We start from the raw sequence: 24,045 nt of genomic DNA, 5'->3' as shown, positions 1-24,045 counted from the left end.
TTGATACCTCTCAATTGCACTGAAACAGATTAAAAGGTAGCACCACAAATACATAAATCAGGGCCCATTGTTCAATTAACTGATGTCTAAGAAGAGATGTGAAAATAATTAGGAACCTACAGTCATTTTTTCTAGCTTTAAATGTGTATTAACAAGGTGCTCTAAAACAGAAAAGAAAAAAAGAAGGTAAAAATGATAAATAATTAAAGTTTGTAACTGACAGACACAGGGCTTTCTTTTGGCCCTTATGACACGGACTCAGCATCGTGTTCATGACTATCTGTGTTGCCAAGGGGAAACTGAGGCTTGTCACAGCTAAAAGAAATCTCAACCCCATCTGACAGCCGGCTGTTTACCCACACTCTTATGGGTTTTGGCTTCTGAAATGTCCGCACCCAGTCACAGTTCTCTGGGGCTTTTTGACTGGAAACAGATGTGCTTCGAGCAGACAGAAAAATACAAAGTTTTACAATGTCCACACCAAAAGTCTCCGGCATTAATAACTTTGTATGCGCCAGCCTAAACATTCCAAGTAAATTGGAAACAGCTGACACAAACCAGCATAACCACAGGCTGAATTTGAAGAATTTTATGCTGTAAGGCACCTTGAATCATCATCTATTTTTCGACAGGCAGCTGCTTTGGTTATTCTTGTGTCCTTTTTAGAATTCCTAACTAATTTTCCTAAATTCAGTGTGTGTGCTTTTGTATACCATAGGTATGATCAAATACCACACATACTTCAAGAACTCTGTCAAAACAGACTTAATTTGCTTCTACTTACAGTATGTTGTCTTTTCTTGCAGTTTTTAAGTAACTTTGATGTCTCACATTGTTGAAAGAAACATGTGGACTGTATTTACATAAATAGACCTTGCACTAGATGGCAGTATGGATGGATGTAGAATAAATATCTATAGTATACAGAATCCAAACAAATTGCTAATTACAAAGCCACTCATAAAAGATCAACCTGTTCTGATACTTTGTATGTAAATGCATTTTCTAAGTTAATTTCAAAGCATCACACATCATCATAAGTTATTGTGGCTCATTTGTTCTGGGAATGCTCTAGCAAAATGTCATTGTACAGGAGCAGATATTTAAAAATATCATCTATTACAGTATCAGCATGCTTGAATTGAGCTGAATTAAGTGGAAATAAAAATGACAGAAAGAGAAATCAATCTGACAGAATATCACATGAATATAGTGTACTGTATTTTGGAACTACTGTGGTATCAGTCTTCCCTGTAATCCCACTTAGAATGGCAAATGACTGTCCTTCATTAAATACTGAAATTCCATTGGATATCCTTTTTAAAGATCCCTACAGTATTAATACTGTTCCCTAGAAGGTTATCTTGAGGTAAACAGAAGTTACAGAATAGTTTACTGCCTGGGGCTAAATCAGGTGTTCTTTAATTACCCATTAAACATATTAATATTCCCTATGTAACACTGCCTGGAACATTTCTACTTTTAAAACAAAAAAATATTCAGCAAGTATTTAGTCATGTCAATAAAACATTATCAATACTAATTAATGTTTTCTAAAATGAGACATACAAACAATGTGAGAGAAAGAGAAAGTATAATGTATTTAAGTACTTAAGATATTGAAGTTACAATAATAGTTGATCAAAGCCTTACTATTACTAATTACAGTATCATTTTGTTTAAACAGTTAAATGCTACCTCAATGCTCTTAACATCAGCCTTGAGGATGCTAATTCCAGAAACGTATTTTGTCACACATGAAAATTGTGTGTTGCGTGGGCATAATTATTGCAACACAGTCTCAGAACCGTATCAGGTAGCATCAACAAGAGTTGCTTGGAGAAACATCTGATAGAAGATACTTAAAACTCCATGTGCACAACAGCCCTGAGGGGCTGTTCTCCATTTAATATTTTATAAAGATAAACATTTCCCACATTTATATTCCCACTTGCCTTATGATTCTGGCTTGTGGACAGATATGATTTGTAGGCTTCTAAATATCCATCCATCTCTGCTATACCGTAATCACATACATTTCTACAATGACCATACAAAGGAATAAAAAGAATGAAATGAAAAGAATGAAACAGCTGGGTAAAATGCAATACAGCTGAAGACTCTGTGTTTCAGACCTCTCAGAATTTATTTTTGTTTTTCTTGTATATGTCTACTACAATCATTATTTATTTTTCTTTTGATTTAGAAGTGACATTATGCAGAAACATCCTGTACCCAAGATCTTTACCAAAATAGTCTGAAAGCTAATGGTAAAGGAAACACTGAATATACTGTAAAAAAGAAGATCATAAGAGGGTTACAAACAAGTGATAGTTACAGTATTCAACCCTTCCTGTTTATTCGATTGCTTAGTAGCTTATTGATCCCGGCTTTTTCTTGAAGGTTCTCAGGTAAATAGCAACAGCATTGCTTAATAACCTGTTTTAGATACTCACTACCCTTTTTGCAATAAACTGTCTACAGTTTGTAGTCCATAATACACTTACTTATAACTTCCAGTTTTGTTCTCTTGTATAGTACAGTACTTGTTTCGCTACCATAGAGTAACCCTTTGGGATGACTTTATCAAAACTCTTCAGGATTCTGAACACTTGTACTGTGTAAGGCTCCTAGTAATCTTCTTTACTCAAGACACAAACTCTGCACTCCAACCTTGGGAGATAGTAGCTTCAGAGAGTCAGTGCACAGAGCTCTCAATTGAGCATGTTAATGCTGGTGTGGCACACTTCCAGCTCCAAACCATACAGCCCCATCAAGCAGTGAAATTCCCTCAGCCAGTAGTCTGACTCTTGCCTCTACAGACTGCAACAGAACTGGGATTCCTAGGATGTGATGTCAGTGCAAGAGTCTCATATTACTTGCTCTACATTGCTTAATATTCTGATACAAAGACAAGTGCTGCTCTTGACTAAGAAAAAAATGGGTGCCAAGGCATAAACACATTGTTACTAGTGAGATTTTTATACATATACTTTATACATATTTATACTTTATACATATTCATACTTTCTTTTTTGTTTGTTTTCTGTGTGTGTGTTCTAGAGCAGATGATGTGTCAGCATAACAGCATAATAAAGTACAATTATATTGTATCATTAGAGCCTGATTATCATTTCCTTCAGTAACACTTAAGAAGATAAACAACATCTACTTACGTAGATGACTACTCTCCACTCCCACAGGACATGTACCCTTCTATGAAAGGACTAATATACTATTTATTCTATTTTAATCTCTTATTTCAAGAGATAATTGAATATATGTCAACACACAGAGGAGCAGAACTTAGTTTTGCTACAGAAGCAAGACAATGTGTTCCCTCAAGAGGTACGAACCATTAGTGCATAACGTAAAGGCAGCAGTGTGAGCAGTGGTTAGGGTTTTCAACTGCTGACAGAAAGTTTTTGGGTTCAAATCCCAGGTGAGGCACTGCTGTTGTATCCTTAAGTAAGGCATTTAACGCCAACTGCTTTGCTAAAATAGCTACTGTAGGTGGATAAATTGGCACATTTCCTTGGAAGGGATAAAAACATCAGTGGAATGGATGTAAAATAATAAAGATGGAATTGAAGGGGTTTCTGCAATTATATGCTGCTCTTTGCAATGCTAAAATACTTTGAAATCACTTAACTCCTTTTAATGTGCATTATTATTGCATTTGTTTCAGGCCTCTTTCCTGAATTCAGATTAAAACCAAAATGTCAAATACCTGAATGTTAAAAGATCACACTGTTTGAAGTCAGAGGGATATTTTTTTTCTCTATGTTATATTGCAGCTACTGTAGCTATTGCAGAAAAGCCTTCTTTTTAGTTTTTACAGAGCACCTGTAAAAATCCATCAGTGTAATCTATAGTATATATCTGCCTCTATAACTTACCTAAACTACTGGTGCTCCACAGATATGTAATTACAATCAACCTCAAGGAGTGATGCAGAGGCTAACTGAAGCAAGCCCTGATGATAACTGAACAGAAGGAGCCTCATTATATGTTTCCTGTTATCTTCTCCTGATCTGCATTGTGCTGTACACAGGCTATTAATTAGCAGCATCTCCGGCTTCTGTCTGATTTAACCGCTAATGATGCTGCGATGTATACTTTGGTCTTATTAACATAACAATGAAAAAAAAGAGAAATTCATTTCATGGTTAAGGATTGTGATTACAAAGCAGGGAACATTTATTGCAAGTGCAGTTTTTTAAAACCTAATGGTAAAAGTCATTAATTTCACCACTAACCAATAAGTTACCAATAAGTAAGCTGGTCTATGAAATTCAAGAATGACATCCTGGAAATTCCTGGAATACAGTTCAGCTGTTGGATTAAAAAAAAACATTTTTTATTGACAATAATCAGAAGAAAACTTGGCTTTTTGAAATGTGTCCATTAACATGACACAGTTACTGTATGTGTATCCTGTACCATTTCCTTCCAGGAGATAATGCATGAGAGGTGTGGTCAAAGTCAAGTATTTCTAGTCTCTTTTCTGTTTAAAACACAAGGATTTCAACCCTATCTGAGCTTCCAGTTTTTCCCTCTACATCATGGCTCTTCAACCTTGGACTGAGTAGCCCCAATTCGGCAGGTTTCATAGGTCACCATTAAATCAGCAATTTCTAAAAATGTCATTTTTATCAATTAAGCAACCAATTTCTCAGATGACAGCATGTAGAGATCATCTGGTACTCAAATCTTAGCAACCTTCAGTCCTCAGGGCTAGAGAACTATCAAACAGATTAATGTTCAGAACACGTTACAGGTGTTCCCAATGTTTAGAAAAGGAGAGGTATCAGACTAACAGGATTGGGACTCTAAAGGACATTAATTGGAGACTGTGTAATTGGACCCTGTGCTATGAAATTGATATAATGGATATAAATTTGAAAATAAATTACTTTTAAAACTGGGCACAAATTAAAACAGACAATACTCAGTGATGTAAAATTAAAGCACAAGGAATAAGCAATGGCTGATTAAAAGAAACATCAACATACTGTACGTCCTGCAAACCCCTGAGCATGATATAATGACCATGAAGAGCTCAAAGAGCTAAAAGAGACATATTTTCAGAAGGCCCTTTTCCATAGTGGAACATTGCAGTTAATCACAGCATCTAAACTGCTTTACAGTATACTGCATCTAATTACACTACAAAATACTATACTATATACAGAATAGTACACATACAGTACATACTGTATACTGTATATTATACTATACACTACAAATATATTTGATAATACATAATTTCAAATATAGGGTTTAATTTAAAATAAAAAACAAAGAATACCTTCTGGTTAATGTTAAGTGCCAGAATTTCTAGTCAGTAAAAAAATAACAATAATGATGGGATAGAATAACTTGTTATACTGTAATGGTGAATACTGCCCTCATCTTTATTAGCTGTGACCTGTTGAACATAACAACGTTTACACCTCAAATCCCTCAGCAGTAGACTATGGCTTTTGATACATAGACCTTAAATCCACAGAGCAAGCTGACCTAGCTATTCTCCTGTCTGACTGTGATAATAAGCAATTTATGTATTCTGTAAGTGCTGTGTTGGCTGACCACTTTCAGAAAAAAGCAGGATGATACTGTATGCCAAAAACGAAAATTCTATTTAATGAATCAATCACGTAATAATCAAGCTACTGCCTTCGAACCAGTTTATAACAGTTGCATCTGGTTCTAACAGACTTCTTCTAACAGGCTTGGGAAAAAAAGAGAAAAGGTCGGGATGTATCTGAAACTAGCTGATCCATTTTTTCCCTCCTGCTCCTGTAAGAATAAGTGTGATTTTCAAAGAATTTCCATAATGTGACTCTGCTGTGATAAATATTTAAGAGGCTGAAAAAGTTCCCTTGCTGTAATATTAAAAACAATTTGTGGGCTTATTTATTTGCACTTTAATAATGTGGCACTTGTTGCTGAATGTATAGAAAAGATTGCAGGGAGATAATTGGGGTTCTGTGTCAGTGTGTGAGCTGTAAAGGAACAAGTAGAGGTCAATTCCACACTGAAAGAGAATTCCAAGGATAACAAAAAACACATCATGGCTGTGGAACTTTTTTTCAGGGCTGATAGCATAAAACTGATCGGTACTGAAGATGTGGCTGTAAAATTCACACTTTGTAAATTTTGACTTTTGATTGTGTATTGTCTTAAGAATATATAGTAAAATAGTTCCGCTGAGTATTGATTACAATGCAATGTATTTTATTGAAAAATTATTTGCCAAGAAAACCTTTCTTTTTAACCCAAGCCTTTTCCATTAATATTGCTTTATGATTAAAGGTCTTACTGCTCACCTCCTCCAATCCAAAACTGAATAAAATATGAATAATAGTGCATGAATAAAATACAGGTATGAGATCTTCATGATGATGCTATAAGTTTGCAAATAAATTAAATTAAAATTAAGCTATGGTGTTATACATATACTAAGGTAAGGTTCTGAAAACAGGGTTATGACCTGACCTCTCTATACCCTCCACCCTTTGGTGACATGGATGTAAATCCTGACCTGTGACGCCTTTTAACCAAAAGGCTAAGCTCTCAAATAGTGCAGCAAGCTACAGTGATATTGATTCTCCCCAACGTCTATTGGAACCTGACTCCAATGAAACAAATATTCACGGTCCAAACTTGACAGATCACCTGCAATGTTAATTTCAGTGATGAGAGCTGATTTAACATATCTGCACATTCTAATTTATTTAGGTGCTCAATTAAAATGTATAGATTATGAGCTCTGTGATTTTTCTTATTTTACAGAGCCAACATGCTCACCCATGTGTAATAATATAGCACAGCTAACCTTTTTATTATAAGATATGCCAATTATAAAATAAAGTGCAAAACTGCTCTGTAAACAACCATACAATTATACACCTATTAGAAAAGACTTGAACTAAATACCTCAGATCCTGTAGCACTCGTGCATTAAATGATAAATAATGCTACTGTGGGATATCTCACAGTAAGAAAACATTATTCATTATTTTGAAGAAATGGAATTTTATTTTCAAACGTCTTAGAGTACATTTTTAAATAAATTACCTATTACATTTACTGTACAAATAGCTTGTTCTGTATATGGAGTTTACTACTCTAGTTCAGAGCTTTCCAGTCTTCCATACTTCATTGTCATGCAATCTTTCATTTTAATTAAATGAACAGTTAATTTAGCTAATGTGCCTCTCACTTTGACCTTCTTCATTGCTTTCACTTAAAAAAATGGAGATTGAAATTCTATAAGCAAGTCAGAATTCATGTTCTCAATTAGTATTTCAGATAAACATTCAGCTAAATACAGTAACTCAGATCATATTTAAATCTGAAAAATTAGATTCTGGAAACACTATTGTAGAAGGGAAAACACTATATCTTAAATTAATATGATTAAAACATTTGATTAGATAATTTAACACATAGAGATTTGTTATTTGATGTTTAATATTTATGAATTTGATTGATTTATTTAAATGGCATAATAAGGAAAAGTCCACAAAAGAACCAGAATAGAAGCTATTTAACTTTACAGTTAGGTTCTGCGTTGGTTTATTTTTTAAAAGTAATAACCCAATAACAAATAGAGAACATCTGTGAGGGTTATGCTCATTTTTAGCTTTAAACTGTCTACCGGAAATGTCTACCATACCAAGGGGTTACTAAGTCTTTTAGATATTCTTAGAAGAAAGATGTTTTGATGGAAATAATCCAAAATGATTTTTTTTTCAGACACAATCTCAGAAGCATGTGATGTTTCTGAAGTCCACACTGGAAAAACAAGGCAAGCTGGTAATTCAAATCCTCTTTTTATTTTAGATTCTCCCATTAATTTTGATTATATACCCAAACAATTCAGAATCACCGATTGTATCTTTCCATCAGGGCTTATAGTAACAGTCCTTGTTCTGTACCAGCATAGGCAGAATGGGGGAATTATAGGTTGGATCCTTCAATCTGCCTATCCTTCCAGTCCTTTATCTTTTGACTTTCGAGGTTCAGTAACAATTTGAAGGAAGGTGCGTCCTTCAGAAAGCAGGCGAGAAACCTGCAGGCGACTGGAAAGTTACAAAGGCTCATCTTTTCCTTGGAGAAGGACAGAGAACTAATTGACTAATCCCAGCAGTGCTGAGCCACCTCCCAATTCTTTTGATGTTCTAATACAGTACACCAACCATGAGTCATAAATCCACTAATAAAATCAGATGATTTCTAAAATAAAGAACACATTTTAATTTTGAATGTATAGAGTATATGCATTGTCTCCAGGATCTCTTTAGAGGCTACAGCATGTACCATTAAAACTTAAAGCATCCATCAAACATGAATTCATGCTGTCTAGCTGTCTAACACAGACCCTGGCAAGGGTCCCTCATGATCCTGTACCAACCACATGACAATCCAGCTGTTCTGTAGCCCTCAACAGTGTTTCTAAAAGAGCCTGAATACCTACAGTATGTTTATTTAAGATATGATAAACTATTTATTTTTATAAATATATACAGTACTGTACAGTGCTGTATACACAAATGAAACTGTAAATACACACTGGTACAAATCAACAAAACATGAGTTTCAAGATAAAATATCATCTACTCTTTGAGAGGTGTCCCAGATTCTAACCCAGATTATTGTTAATCATCTTTGACCGGGGCAATCATGCAATGATACAGTACCTGTTTTAGATAATGTAATCCTGAGAAATCACCACATATCCTACATAAACAGTAGTTCAAACCTAGTCTTTGCATTACAGTCATATTATTACTGAATCCCTTTTTTGCTTTTCAGATCTACAACAGTACATTATTCATTCTTGTAAACTGGGTCTTTTCTACAGCTACTGTACTCTCATAAAAAATCACAGGGATTTAAATCTGGACAATGAAATGAAATAATTTCCACGTGTCTCACAATTGCATAGTTTAAGCTACTGTCTTGAAAACTCCCAACTCTCTTAACAATTGAGATGAGTAGAACAAACAAAATCTTAGCATTTGCTATTTTCTCTTCCAGCCTTCATACTGTACATTAAAGCTGTTCTGCAAGCATAATAGAAGAAAGTTATCAATCACTTCTTCCTTTCTACAAAGTGTTCCAAAACATTATGAGGAAGGTACTGTACATCATAAAGAGGCTTGTAGATGAAGAGCATTCATGTATTTTTGGACAGTTTCTATAAGTGACCTTTTCATTTGCTATAAATATGTCCAGAAAAAAAATCTTATACTGTATACGGATTATTGTAAATAGATGCAAGCCCTATACATCTATTTTGAAAACATTCTGGGTTGATTGATATGATCAGTTAAAAAGTGTTGAGAAGTTTTTAACAATTTTGATCAAATAAACGTTTTAAATTGATTACTCATGAGCAATAATTAGATATTCGATTATTTTATATTAACTGAAATCATTTTGGTTAATTTTTTTCAATGGATTGAGAAAATGTGCTCATACTATTAATTATGTTAATACATTCCACAAAAACTACTTACAGTATGACCCTACCAGACTCACCAAAAAACAACCAAATGAGATGCAGATGCAGAATATATCTGAGATTATCTAAGAAACTGCATTCAAACAATATCAACTGTATTTAATTGTCTTGTAGCACAATTGCCATGAATATCTTATCTTGTAGGCCATTGTTAATTGCATTGTTATTTATAAAATAACGGACGTTAAGACAAGAAAGACCTTATAGAACCTACAATGCCTATTGTCTGCCACTTACCATATACACTACAGATTAACAGGGGTGCCCAGCTATACTGCAATGAGAGCTACTGTACATCAGAAAACCAGATCAATGTAATGTATGCATACTATAGGAAAAACACAACATAGTTGAATCCTTATTTTAGCCTCATAGCTGTCATTACTATCAAATGATACTGCAGATGTATTTTTGTGTTCCAAGAACCTTAAAAGGCAATTTTATAGCTTAAGATTCAGATCAATACATCTACTTATTTGATTATAGGGAGCATTTGATTTGGGCTTAAGGAAATGTGTGAAGCAGGACAGCATTTTGGGTAACTTCAAACTGAACAGAATCTGTGTTTTTGCTTAAGACCAGGTCTACATATTTTAAGAAAAGAGCATAACATGGATTCTGCATGTTATGCAGAATAAGCTATCCAGTGAGTTTTCAAGTACAGTTTGTTTCTGTTTGATAGAGGAACTATCTGTATTCTTCTTTGTCAAATACGTGCAATCATAGCAGCTGTTAGCTGATATTTTCTGGTACTAATTACTGCGTGAGTCAGAGTTTGGCAAAAAGGTAATGCTGAGGTTGCAATTTGAGAGAAAAGTCATAAGACCTTAAATTTATGAAAACTAACAGTGAACCATATTTACTTACAGTTGGAGTACTGAATATTGGTGAAGATTATCATCATTGCTTTTGTTCCTGCCTTACATATTATAAACATATATACATATACATATACTACTGTAGGTATATAAGCAATTGTATAACAAGGAACAATAAAATAAATTCAAATACAGTAAAACAATAAAAAATGAAGTGCTAAAACTAATTGCTAAATTATTTTATGTTGTAAGCAATCCAAAACACATTGTAAGATAGTGTGAAGTTTGAGGAACTGCAGCAATTATAATGATGTAAACTAAATTCAGCAGAGAATTTGACAGCAGGACCATAAGACAGATTTCAAGAAAGATATTTTTTTAAGAAAAGTCTGATATCAGTTTCAGCTACTGGCATCCCTGTAGAATTTCCCAATCTAACAAAGGAAAATTAAAAACTCCCATGATAACAACTTCTTACTTTACATATAGATTTCTATCAATTATATATAACACTCACTCAGGTAATTGATACCTGAGTTTATTTCTCTATCGAATGTCTGTTAATTGAGAACAGTTGACAAAGAATGCCAGCAAATATCAGCCAAGAGCAATGTTTCCTTAACCTAATACTCAGGACACACCATCTCTTTTAGGTTCTAATTATAAGCATTGCATTTTAAGATAATTATGGTATAAATTTCCGTACATATAATTTTTGAAGGGTGAAACAATTCAGACTTGTTTAATTAAAAAAAATGTTGGTTTAATGGCTTAACTATTTTAATAAAAACAAATGGAAAGCCTGCAGGTCAGGAAGTGAAGAAGCTGTCTGTTGGATATGAAACTGATCAAACACAGCCCTAGAAAAGTAGCTCAACATGCAAAACAACTGAACAAAAATCCCTTCTTTTTTGCACTTCTGATCACTGCACATAATACATTTTATGAACTCCTGTGCATTTAAATGTTCCCAATCCGTATTTATATTCTGCACACGATGCTGGAGTTATGCACCAATAATTATGGCTCACTGAATCTGTGCATAGTGTTTGTTGGGCAATAAAGAGTACTGCATAATAAAAAAATCAAAGCCATTAAACAATTATTCTGTTATCCCTAGACTGATTTTCCATTAGCCAGAGGCAAGCTTCACAATGAGAACAAATTGGAAGCCGTGCATTTTATACAATATGCACACATTTGTTTTTAAGAAGGAAGGGAGCTGAACTGTTTCAGTAAAAGTACAGTAACCACCACTGTGAAGTTCTGTTTTAGTTTTAGATTTCCTGCAAAGTTTTCTGGAAAGAAGGCTTGAAATATTCATAGTTAGAAAGATAATGTTGAAAAAACTTTGCTAATTCAATGCAAAATGCATGTTATTCTATTGATTTTCAACATAAAAAATAAGGCATTTACATTTATGACATTTACAAGCATCTCAACAGTGTTAGAATTTGTTGTTATATACGTACAGCATGAGTAAAACAACTTTTTTCAGTTTCATATAGACAGAAACATTAGATTGTTACAATTTGCACTTCTCCATTCACCAAATTTCCATTTTCTCCATATCAAATTCACTTGCGCTTCACATGCAGACTGTCTGAATATGAAAGAGAAAATCTGTTACCTACCTGTTTAAGTTTCTTCAAATCTTCATCAAGTTCCAGATTGTCGAGAATTACCGCAACAAACAAGCTCAGCAAAATCTAAATAAAAAAGTAAATAGTTATTAAGCCAAAAAATTTACAGCATCATATACAAATAATTATTATATAATGGAAAAATTAAGATCATGTGTTGATCATGTGACTTGTCCAGAACAAGTCCCTTATTAAATATTATACAAGCTAAATAACTAAGTTTAATGTCAGTTTGAGTTATTAATAGGCATTTTATTAAAATAAATGTAAGTTACTTAAGTATGAACATACAATAATAAATAATTAAAATGAATGAATAATTGAAAGCATTTTTCACCATACTGTGCTTTGAAATACGTAACCTCTTCTGATATGCACTCAGCCTAACAATCTTAGCTATTAAATTGGAATAAGATGTTGGATGAATCATTTGACAGCTGAATCAGATTATATTCTTTTATTGTTTAAAGAAGGTTATTCTTCAGGTGACGCACTTTCCAAAAGAAATTCTAAATTAAAATTCTTAACTTTGAAAGGACTCATTATACTGGCTAATGAATGCAGTGTTTTTGATACATTTTATCTGAAAATAAATTTACAGGGCTCTCCAAAATTATTGTAGTAGTGAAAACCTATTTTGTCTTTACAGTCAAATAATTTGTATTTGTGATATTTATAAGATAAATATGTAATCACATATGTTTTTTGGGGGTAATTACATGCACACATGTTTAACAGAAAAGGCACAATGTATGCTGTTTATTTTGTAAATCTGAAGATTGACTTGGTCAGTTTAAGACCTTCAATGTTTTTCCTACTAATGATCTTGTTTGCACTGCCTTATGGGTCATTGTCATGCTGTATGGTGAAGTGCCAACCATTGAGTATGGGTGTCAGATTCATGGTTGTCTCTAGAAAGAGCTCAAGTGTCTTAATTGATGATGAACTAATGATTGTAGCAAATAGAATGAATTCAGCAGGTAGCAGAAACATTTTTTGCTTATGTAAAAGGAAATGCTTCTATCCATACTGGCTGGCATTTCACTGCTAATTTATTTAAAATGAATGTGTCCCAATAGTTATGGTCACTGGAAATCAACGGATTAAACACAACATACTGTACAGTATGTTTTTATTCTAAAGTGATTGCAATATATACCTATAGTATATACTGTATATATATTAGTTCTTACATGAGGATTAACAATTCTGTATTCATATATCAAAATTAACATGGAATTACCCAAACACAAAACATATATTCAAGTAGGTAGCTGCACCAGCACGCATAGGCTGCAAAGGAACAAGTCAGGGTTTATTCCATGCTGAAAAGAGAAGAAAAGAAACTGTGGCTGTGGAGCCTGACACTCCTGAAGAAGGCTCCACAGCCAAAATTTTGTTTCTTTTCTTCTCTTTTCAGCATGGAATAAGCCCTGACTTGTTCCTTGACAAACGATATACAGTGTTTTAATTACTATACCACTCATAATAATCTCATGATCAAAGATGCACATTTCTTGACTTTAAAGTAATAGTAAGAGTTTGGACTTTGCTGTCCCAAAGCTTTTTGAAGGCACTATACTTTATGTAGTGTGCTGTATTACAGCAAGAGAAAAAAAATCTAAACACTTAAGAGATAATTTCATTTTCCCTAATATGAAAACCAGAATTCATAACTCCTCCATTCACTGTTAAGGCTTCCAATAACAAATAATCTGCTTTTTTATGTGCTTCAGCAAGAATATATTCAACTAGAAGACATTAAAACAATTTAAAGAACAGTTTTTATTACTTTTTTTTACTGAGAGAAACCTCTTCTTATTATAAGTCTTTGGTGTACAGGTAATCTGCGAATCAGGATATCTAATTTCCCAGTAGTCATTCATATTGCTCTGCATTAATAATTCTCAGTAACGAGAATCCTGCACACCTGCCACATTCATTAGCTGGTTATAAACAATCTACTGCAGAGCAATCCCACCCGGAAGAATGAAAACAACAGCTAAAGAATAAAGAGGATAGTATATTCTTCTCTTTTTGGACTTAACACTTGGAATAGAATACACCATTTTCTAAAGCATGCTGAATGTGTAATTGCTCCAGTAACTGAATGAACCAAGCTGAAAGTTAACACATTAAATGTGTTTTAATGATATTTGAACAGCAGAAGACAAATGTCTTTATTATGTTTAACTCGTAGTAAATACTACTACTGTACATGCAGGATACATAGAAATACTATATTTCTGTGAAGTGAAAATAACAATTGTTATAATTCCTTAATTGTCTTAAGTAAATTCAGATGCAAACATTCTACTGCTAGCCTAGAAACATTTAATCTCCTTTTATTAAACTGTGACGTACATGCTACTTAACTTTAAACACTTCAAACATTTTTTAATTATAATGAAAGCCCTTTTTATTGCTGTATTCACTGAGTTTATGCATTACTCAGTGAGCACTTTATGAAAAAGGCTAACAGACTGTCACAATTTTGTGACCTTCCTAGATAATTAATAATGCAAACCTTGTGATGTTAATGCCTCCTATTAGCCAATTCTTTGTTACCATTTCCAGTCTCAAGAGAATACAGAACTGCCAGCAGACATCTTTCCTCTACATGTCTAGATCAGAAACAGATTTCTAATAGATATTTTCTTTTAGGCAAAGTCTCTCTGGATGTCGTTTGTCATTGTGTTTTATTATGTCTGTGTACTTCACTGTGTGTTGCTTCTGTTGCGATTACATTTACGTGTTTATTTCCTTATTATTGACACATACTATTTCAAAATGTAGGAACTGTAAGGGGAAACTCAGTGTCAGCCACGTAACAGTACTGTATCAGTGATGGGTTAATGCTGCTGGTGGATTATTACTGTAACAGCTGGAGGAGCAGTGGGTGTGGATTATGCTCTTGATTCAGAGGAATGGTCTCTAATACAGGCCGCTAGGGTGCCTCTAGCAGCTGCAGAGTCCCAATGCTGCAATTATTACTCTCACTCCTGTGTAAATAATACAGGTCTATACCCAGGACTGGGACTTTTCATAGTTTACAAGTTTACAAGTGCTCCTGCAACTATACATACTGAATCCATATCTCATGTTTTACATATTAAGCCTATGTTTATTTAGCACATGTTGGTTATAATAAAATGTTCAGCTGTAATAATGCTCATAGTATGTATAATGAGCTTGCTAACAGTCAATCCAATGGGCTCTCAGGAGGAGTCCAGCCTTTTGAAATCCTCTAACATCCAATGACAGAGCCCATATGGCTTATTTTGGTGATCACATGCTTCCAAATCTCTCTGACGGGTGTCTCAGACTCATTTGCAACATGTCATGTGTCATGGATTAAAACTGGTTGTTTGGCTTTAGGGGGAGGGGTAATGGTGCCACTGTAATACTGTGATCATATACTGTACTGCAAGACTCGCTATTACATTCTCTTCCTCTAAATTCCAAATTCCAAAGCAACCTCATTCCTAGTCGGCAACACACTGTTAGAACAATCACCTCCCTGGATATGAGATGTTTAAACTGAAAAAGAGCATTAAAAACACTGGAGCATAACATATCAGAAGACTGATATTTAGAACATAAGTTCAGATATACTATTCAAAAACCAGAGACACTTACATTATATACAGTATGCAGCTACATTTCAATAGCATACTGTAAGTGCATTAAACATACCAGGTGAAAGTGTAGTGACTACCAGTAGGAATAATAATGTTAATTTATTACTCAGCCATAAAGATTAAATACATATACAGTGCATACATCTAATGAAAATGACGTCACAGCTGTATGTAAGTATATCATGCATAAATCACTTTTCAAATACTGTACATGTATGACTGTCAGTTCAGGATCTCATTGGAATTCTGTAACCTTTGTTTGAAAAGGAAAGTGTGCTAAAACATCACCTTCCTGTACGCCTACAGCACCACTATCTCTTGCTTACCCTATTGTTCAATGATTTGAAGACAATTCCAGAGGAAGTATTTAAATAAAGGGGCAAATGCGTTTTGTCTTTAACCCAGAAACATTCTATTTGCTGCTCAGTATGTCATGAGAAGCACTGCGGTATGTATTACCCATGTGCTCACTTAAGTGCCATACGCCAATAAGCAGCATCTAATTCCTAATTAACAGTCGATGCCCTAGAGTGTTATGCTCGTGCCTTAAAATTAAATTACATCTGTGAGATGCATACAAACCAAGTGCAGAAAGCAGCACAAAACAATATAGATATGACCCTTTTCTATAATGAAAAAAGCTTTAATGTGATTTACTGTAGTACTGAAGTTCACACACTGACAGACGTCAAGCACCCTAAAATTACTGAATGAATAAAGCTGACATACTTCTAACTGATATGAAGAGGTCTATCACAAGCAAATAATCAGTAGTATGTTTATTCTACAACATACCAGAGTGGCAAAAAGATGGTACAGTATAAAGTAAATGGCAACCACTGGAGCCCACATGTGTCCAACTGCAACAAGTGTTTGGTCCATGACATCAACCCAGCCTTCTTGGGTGAGGATTTGAAACATTGACATGAAAGCCTGTAGGAGATACAAACAAGTTTAAATTATTAGCTATGCACAGAAAAAAAATATCTGGGAATTAAACCATGTAAATGCAATCTTAAAACCTTAGGATAAAAGAAATAATTCTGGTTGGCACATCTTTTTTTTTTTACAATGGTCTTGTGGTACTTTATATCATTCCTATCATTTGCAGTGATATTCCGCAAAATTAAATATTTTTTTCTGATAGAAACAAATCTGCTGTCGTCAAATGTCTGATGCTATGGAACAATAAAGCAAAGGTAGCAAATGCTGTCAGTGATTCAAATGGCAAAATGTGTTCACTATGAAATGTTTAATTGTTGGTCAACCATACTGTATACTATAATGTACTGGGGCTGGAGAATAGAATACGGGTACTGTATATCAGACTCAGTCAGGCTAGACAAGTAACTGAAAGTCAGAGAAAAACCCAGAAATCTGGAAAAGAGTAAGCAATTGGAGCATTTTCCGAAACACCTGCAAGAAGGAATACCCACCATTGGTATTTAGACTGACTAGCAAGCAAGAGTCAAGGAGGCTGTTAGGAGAGTACAGAGAGTTTAGAGACTATACAGGGATATCTTTTTTTTCTGGAAAGCAGATATTTTGGAGAAGGAACTGGAAATGGCTTCTGAATTGGACTGGCTGAGAATATGATTTGGTCCAAGTGAAAAAACTCGGACTATTATTGGATATGACCATTTTTTTTCCTGCATAAAAATGAGTGACTTTGTTTTCATAATAGTGTTTTGTTCATAAAAACTGCCTATAGAGACTCCTAAAAAAAACATGTCCTCCCAGAGTGTTATACTATGTACAATAAACAACATGTACAATACTGCATAGCTTTATATAAAATGCAATCTGAAGCACTGTGGCATAGCTTAATACAGTGTATATTTAGAAATTGTGGGAAATGTTATGCTAATTTACTATGAGACACATTCATTTAAAATCTTTTGTATTTTCATTTTCCACTGGTATTTTCAAAGCTTAATAATGGTTTGAGAATCTGCTCTCTCAATTGCTAAATTAGACTTTTCCCTACATTTCATCCTATAATTTACAGTACGTGGGGTAAGGCAATAGAAATGGAAAATGGTTGACTGACAAACCAGACAGCTGTTAAAAAGCAAGACACATTTTTGATGCAAATGTGCCTAGTGTATTTTTCAAAACAAAACAAAAGAAGTTTTTTTTTTATTGGTGTTCCTAATAATTTACTAGTCCAAATACAAAAAGAGACTTCTCTGTCAGTGTGAAATGTCAAATATAAAAGCAGCTATTTAAATAAAATGTTTTTTCCCCCTTTAATTGTTCATGCTTCACGGAATGTCATATAATTTGTATGTATAAAGTGAGATTGGAACAATCCAAATTATTCTGTTCTAAAGAAATTAATGTATTTTTAAGTGTCTACAATTTTTAAAATTGCCAGACCAATCATTATATTTCCATTATACTGTATACATGTAGCTCTACCACAGAATTGATCATGCCTTGAGTTAATTTCCCGGTGACTGAACTAGAACCAAGTGCTTTTTCACTCTGAACAATTGAAAATCCAATTTCTGAGTTTTTAAAACCTTTGTTAAGAAGAATGCATGGGCATAATAAGTTGATCTTACTACCCTGGCTCCCTAATAGGGAATCTTTTTCATTACCTGTGCGTTTTTCAGGCACATGCTTTCACTGTAAATTACATGCCACAGCTCCGACATACTTGGTGCTTCATACACTGTACTGATACATTGCATATGGTATAAAGTCACATCACAATTGCACTTTATAATTCCACTGAAGTGCTGCACTTATGTGTACGATGCACAGTGACCATCATGTGCTACCAGCCCCAATACAGACAGATGAAGAAGTGAGAAATAGCTTCGACATTTGAATTAAGGAAGAAGTTTAGGTAGGGCAATGTTCAAGCCCATAGCAGGCTTTAGAAAGGCCACTGGCATTAACATCCCTATTCTTGCATACAGTGACATGAGCTCTTCAGTGACTAAGTAGTCAGTCCCTTGGTTTAATAGCCCTTCTGAAGGAAATGCACCACCTACAGCCCAGTGTTCCTAGTCACCATAATTTTCATTTGGAAATTCAGGTCCAGAGTGAAGATTACCACCTTCTAGTCAGCCAACATCCTTTGCAGCAGCAAACTGGTATCACAATCGTCATCTCTCCTCTAGAGGGCACTCCGAACCTTTTGCGTTTGTTTCATTATCACGTTCACTTGCCCCTTGTTCCGTCCAGAGTTCATGCATTGGAAGATGAACACGTGGAGGCCCGCCTAGCATCAAGTCGCCCAATGTCCGCGGCTTGAAGGCTTAGGCTTCTGATTGGCGTCCTGACCAAGCTGAGTCCGAGGTTCGGAGCACCTGGACTCATCATTGTTTTTAACCCCATTCCTGCTCGGGATCCCATTCTGGATTTTAACCTTGTCTTGTCTTGTCTTGGATGGATCACCCGGTTTGGGATTTTGGACTGCGCCCGGATTTCCCTCTTGGACAGTTTTGGACTTGTTTGCCTGCGCTCCCCCCTTGCGCCTGATCTCTTTAGGCACCGCCCCCTGTTCGCTATTCCTTATGTTTTCCCTGTAGCCCTTCTCCAGTCACTTCTGGATTTTACAGTCTGCACCGGCTCCTGTGACAACTGGTGTTCTTTGGAGGTCTCCCGTACTAGTGTTGACCAGGTCCAGCTTAGCTTCTAAGATGTGATGAGATCAGACAGTAAGGTCTGTAGCTTAGATGTGGGATACTATTGCCCTTAAGGAGGCAGAGACTGTCCATGTTAATGGCTACAGTATTTTCCCATTAGGGTAACTAAATTTAGGACAGCAGTTTTTCAGTCCCTAGCAGATTAAGAACAAAGGGCAGTACCTTAGGTAATGAATACCCAAAGGTATGAAAAGTATGAAAAAAAAATCACCTTACTAATATGGGTTGCACAGCCTTCGGACAGTTTTTGGAAATCAAAAGCGAACTGGATATGAGATGTTTACTAAGCTGAACAGGGTGATGCACAGTATGGAACCAGACATTGGACCAAGCACTGGTGATTCAGTGGTAGAATTCTGTTCTCCCTTATGGGTGGCAGGAGTATGGAACAAGCTGCAATACCCAGCCATTCTGCTGAAGCAGATACAGTGGTTTCTTTCAAGAAAGCTAGAGGAGATACAGTACTTGGATAAATTACCTACTGACTACCAGGCAATAACAATATAAGAGTAGACAATTTCAGAACATCTCAGCTACTGTATAAGTACATTTATTTTTTTCTACTCAACCATAAAAAGTTATAGAAATAAAATAGTGTTTCATTATAACTGTAAAGCTGCTACTAAAATATTTTTCTTTATTCAGACAACCACAATAAACAATGGTGAGCAAGTAACAATGTGTTAGTTTGAGTTTAGCAAAACTATCTAAGCTCCCATTAAATGTTACAAAGATTAATACACCAGCAAGTATTTGAACTGCAATATATCTCAATTCGAAAAATGTAGACCAATTGCTCACAGATTTGAACAGGTAGGCCATTATCAGCTACAAAGTCAAATAAAATCACTTGCACCTGAGATTTCTTTCCTGTCAACTGAAGTACTGTATTTAACTGTGTCACACTCCCTTTTTCTTGGCAGCATTTGGTATCACAGAGAATTTTAAGACAGGGAAAGGTCAAATATCATTATCCTCAATGGTTATTACTCCATTTGCAAATACTGTATGCAGCATCTGTTTACAGACACCTTTTAAAGTCACCTTGCAAAGAGACCAGTGGATCCCTCGCAGGACGCGATCAAAAGACTTTGTTAATGAGAGAGTTTCTCATGAGCACTTAATATCAAAGAACTCTGTGCCATGTCAGACATCTGTTTGCAAATTAGTCACACACTATTTGTTCTTTTCCCCTTGTGTGTTGCCTATCAATGGTTTAAACTAGACAAACTGACAAATACTTGTGCATCTATGAATAAAGATTTAATATTTGAATAAATATTAGATTTAACATTAGAATAGAATCATATTTTTTGTCAATGTGGTAGTGTGTGAGCTGATTTGTTTGATATTAACCTTAGAATTAACAAACATCTGAATGCTACTGTCATACAAGGTGAAGAATAGTTCCCTAAAGAGCCGAGTGTCGTTTTTCTGTTACTACAGCTATTGTAGAAATTAATGTTGAAATTCTGAACCTATGATTGAACTGTACACCTGGTTGCTCAGCACTTACCCTTGGAAAGGTTGTGAATCGGTCCAACTCTTCCACAAAACAGAACATCTGCAGGCTGATGGCTGACATCACAATGAGGAGACTGGCTGTAAACACAACCAAACTGCCGAGTTTTTTTCCAGGGCCAAAAATCTTGTACACAAAGTCTTCCAGAGCTGGGGAGATTTTAATCAGCCGTACTACTCTCAGAACCTGTTGGGAATTAGAAACAAAAACAAAACAAAAAAGAGTTGTGTGAATACAGGTATATCCCCATTGTCAAAATTTGTTTGCCAATGCTTCATGCAATATTGCTAATACTGTATATTATATACCAAGATATACAGTAAGTAAATAGATGCCCATGTGCATTTTGGTACACAGTACTATGGAAACATGATTATGGTGATGGTACTGCAGAGCTAGCCCTTCTCCTGTGCATGGCAATGTCAGTTCTTTGCAAGTAAACAAATGTATATGTAACATAGCCTGGAACAATTGAACATTGAGTTGATCAGTGTCATAAAAAGAACCACTGATTTCCTTAACTTTAAAATATGAAAGCTGTGTGTACTCTTTTCAGATTGGTTTTACTGACCATATGGCCTTGCAGACAAAGAATTTTGTTGGACAAACCATTAACAAAATTTTGATCATGAACAAATAATGCTATCAATCTCAATTTCTGAATCATTTTGACTCAATCTTAGGTTTATCTGTCTGATTCCTGTACCGGTGTGCTAGACAGAATTGATATCAAATGAGCAACATTTAAATATAAAAGATCTGGATTCCAGGCTTGTACTGTAAGTGATGTTAAAAAAAGTGATGTTAATGATGACAATAATGCTAGGAATAATTACTGTGATCACAGGTCACAGATTTCACTTTGGGTGAGAAACAGACAATATCCACAGGCTGCTGTGGAACTTTGTGCTCTAACGTTTGTCATAGTTTTATATTTTCCCCGGCTTATACACACTCTCCTCTGAGAGTGGTGCTCTCACTCAAACCCTTTGTTGGAGCGACTAGGACATTAAGCACAGACGCTCACTCTGTTTCAGCTTGTCTACTTTCAACTCTCTGAGCCCTGGCGGATTCTAAAGTTCAGAGTGTCACACTTCTGACATTTCTCTCAGTGTCATGTTGTCTCTCGCATTGGTTCTCATAGAACACTCTTACTCCTACTCACAAGTCTCTTACTCATGCCTTGGTCCTTTCAATTACCTCCTCCAAGATCATCTTGAGGTTCACTCATACCGTACTACTGAGCCCTTCGCTTGTGGAGAGCCAGGCTCAATGTACAGTACCTCACCTCCGATTCTCTCTTCCTTTCTGGAAGAAACAGTGGAAGACCCTTGACTCAGTCTATCCTATTTGGATGAAAATGTTCTACTGCTTTCTTATTGGTGGGCTGACATGGCAACAACCAAGACTGTGACTCATCGTGGGTCGTCCCTGCACCTGGATATTTCATGTTCTGTCTAGAAGCCTCCCTGCTCCCACAGAGCTGTCGCAATTTCTCTTGGACTCCTGCACCCTCTCAGAGCCTCTTCTGCTCCTTGTTCTCTTTTACTCATAACCCACTTAATTCACACAGCTTCTGGAGCATATCCATTGCCCAGACTACGCTGTCCCACTCAATGCATATACTTCAGTGGAGCCCTGCACTTCATTCTATCGACGGAGGTCAGCATCTAAAGGAGCCCTTTTCATCATTACCAGAGTGAGAACACTTCTACTACACCCTACTCTCTGTCCCACACACTTATTCATTTGATCTCATCCGTCACCAGAGGTCAGCAGCTACTATAAGCCTTTTTTTCTCTCTCTGCCTCCATGATTTCTGCATTACCAGAGAGAGAGGGAGCTCCGCTACCACACCCTACTCTCTGTCCCACACACTTACTCACTTTAATGCAACAATATCACCCTCACATTTAAAAGCCACTTTCTCAGTGAACATTACATTACTCAGACAGATTTGTTCTTTCTCCTTCTATAACAGGTTGTCTGCTTTAACTCTCAGGGTCCTTTCCAGATTGTTATTCTCACTGTCACAGGACTACTGTCCTATTCTCTCTCTACCTTAGAACTGCTGTTGCTTTAAATACAATGGATTTCTCTAAATCCCAAAACCCCTCCGAGATGGCTGTCCCTCACGGAGGTATAGACAATAGTGCATTATTCTTATTCCTCTTCCTATTCCCTCTGGAACTGTTGCTCTCAACTGCCCCCTCACTGGGTTAAATCTGCAACCTGCAACATTTGCTGCTCACTAACCTTCAATCACTAGCAGTCACTAACCTTCTGTTTAACTACTAACTAAAAGTGGCTTTTACTTAAATGTCGACTCAACTCGCTCACATCACACACCTGCTTGCTTCCAGAGCCTGCTCTCTGGCAATATCTGTCTTTCTCTTTGTTTTGGCATAGCCACTCTCACTCCCATCCTTCATCGTGAGTAACCAGACGGTTACATTTACACACCGGCATCACACACCCAGCTAGTTCTTCTGCCTCACTTCACTGTACTGACAGGAATCTACCATTCACTATAGTGTATCATAAATGGGACACTCTTGATTTTACTACCTCTCTTGACTGAGGCTAGCTCAGGTCTGAAGTCCTGCCATGCTTTCCTAACAGGAAAATTTCCAACCTGCCCTTTTTAAACCTCCCACAGCTGGGTCTTATCAAAGCAAAGACTGCCTTCAGCTGTGGTCGCATAGCAACACAGTGTCGTTATCAAGAAGCTCCGCCCCTCAGGGATCCCATGCCCTGGACGACATTACAGTCCATTACCTACATCTAAAAAGTAAATCGCAATCATATTTATTTGCAAGTTTCAATAAATAATAATACAATTTAATAATAAATCTAAACCTTTATAAATCACATCTAACTTAGTATTGGAATTGCACTGGAAGTCCTAATATTTCTTCCCCTAATATTATTAGATCTTGACCTGTCTTGACATTACTTATATGGAACTTTCCACTTCTCAGATCTTACAGGATGCCATTAAACTAGGACACAGCATGAGGTTTATAATCCCAAGAAAAATGTCTTTTCAGAGCTTACTTTGACACAATCTTCCATGCAACAGTGTTTCATTTTCTGCATGGCTCTGCACTTGATCCCTGACTTGTCTGTGCTCCTGATACGTGGTCTGTCTGCTAATTACTGCCTTAGGTGCATTGAAAATTCTGGACACATTTCAAATTGTGCTTCCCAACTAGGAAGCATTCTTA

The 24,045-nt window shown here is 35.7% G+C and overlaps 1 protein-coding gene across 6 annotated transcripts in view; it reads right to left on the bottom strand.

Moving 5' to 3' along the window:
* Window positions 1–24,045, bottom strand: part of nalcn (sodium leak channel, non-selective) — a 158,016-nt gene that overhangs the window by 43,620 nt on the left and 90,351 nt on the right. For all 6 annotated transcript variants that reach the window (XM_015363454.2, XM_006638901.3, XM_015363458.2 and 3 more), the window contains 3 exons: window positions 20,813–21,004; window positions 16,433–16,570; window positions 11,988–12,062 (listed from right to left, as the gene is read on the bottom strand). In XM_015363454.2, the coding sequence (XP_015218940.2) occupies window positions 11,988–12,062; window positions 16,433–16,570; window positions 20,813–21,004 (405 nt within the window). The remainder of the gene's footprint in view (window positions 1–11,987; window positions 12,063–16,432; window positions 16,571–20,812; window positions 21,005–24,045) is intronic.

This window comes from Lepisosteus oculatus, chromosome 15, assembly GCF_040954835.1.
Source record: "Lepisosteus oculatus isolate fLepOcu1 chromosome 15, fLepOcu1.hap2, whole genome shotgun sequence".
NCBI classification, from domain to species: Eukaryota; Metazoa; Chordata; class Actinopteri; order Semionotiformes; family Lepisosteidae; genus Lepisosteus; species Lepisosteus oculatus.
The sequence above is the reverse complement of the archived record's forward strand: the minus strand, read 5'-3'. Positions and strand labels throughout refer to the sequence as shown.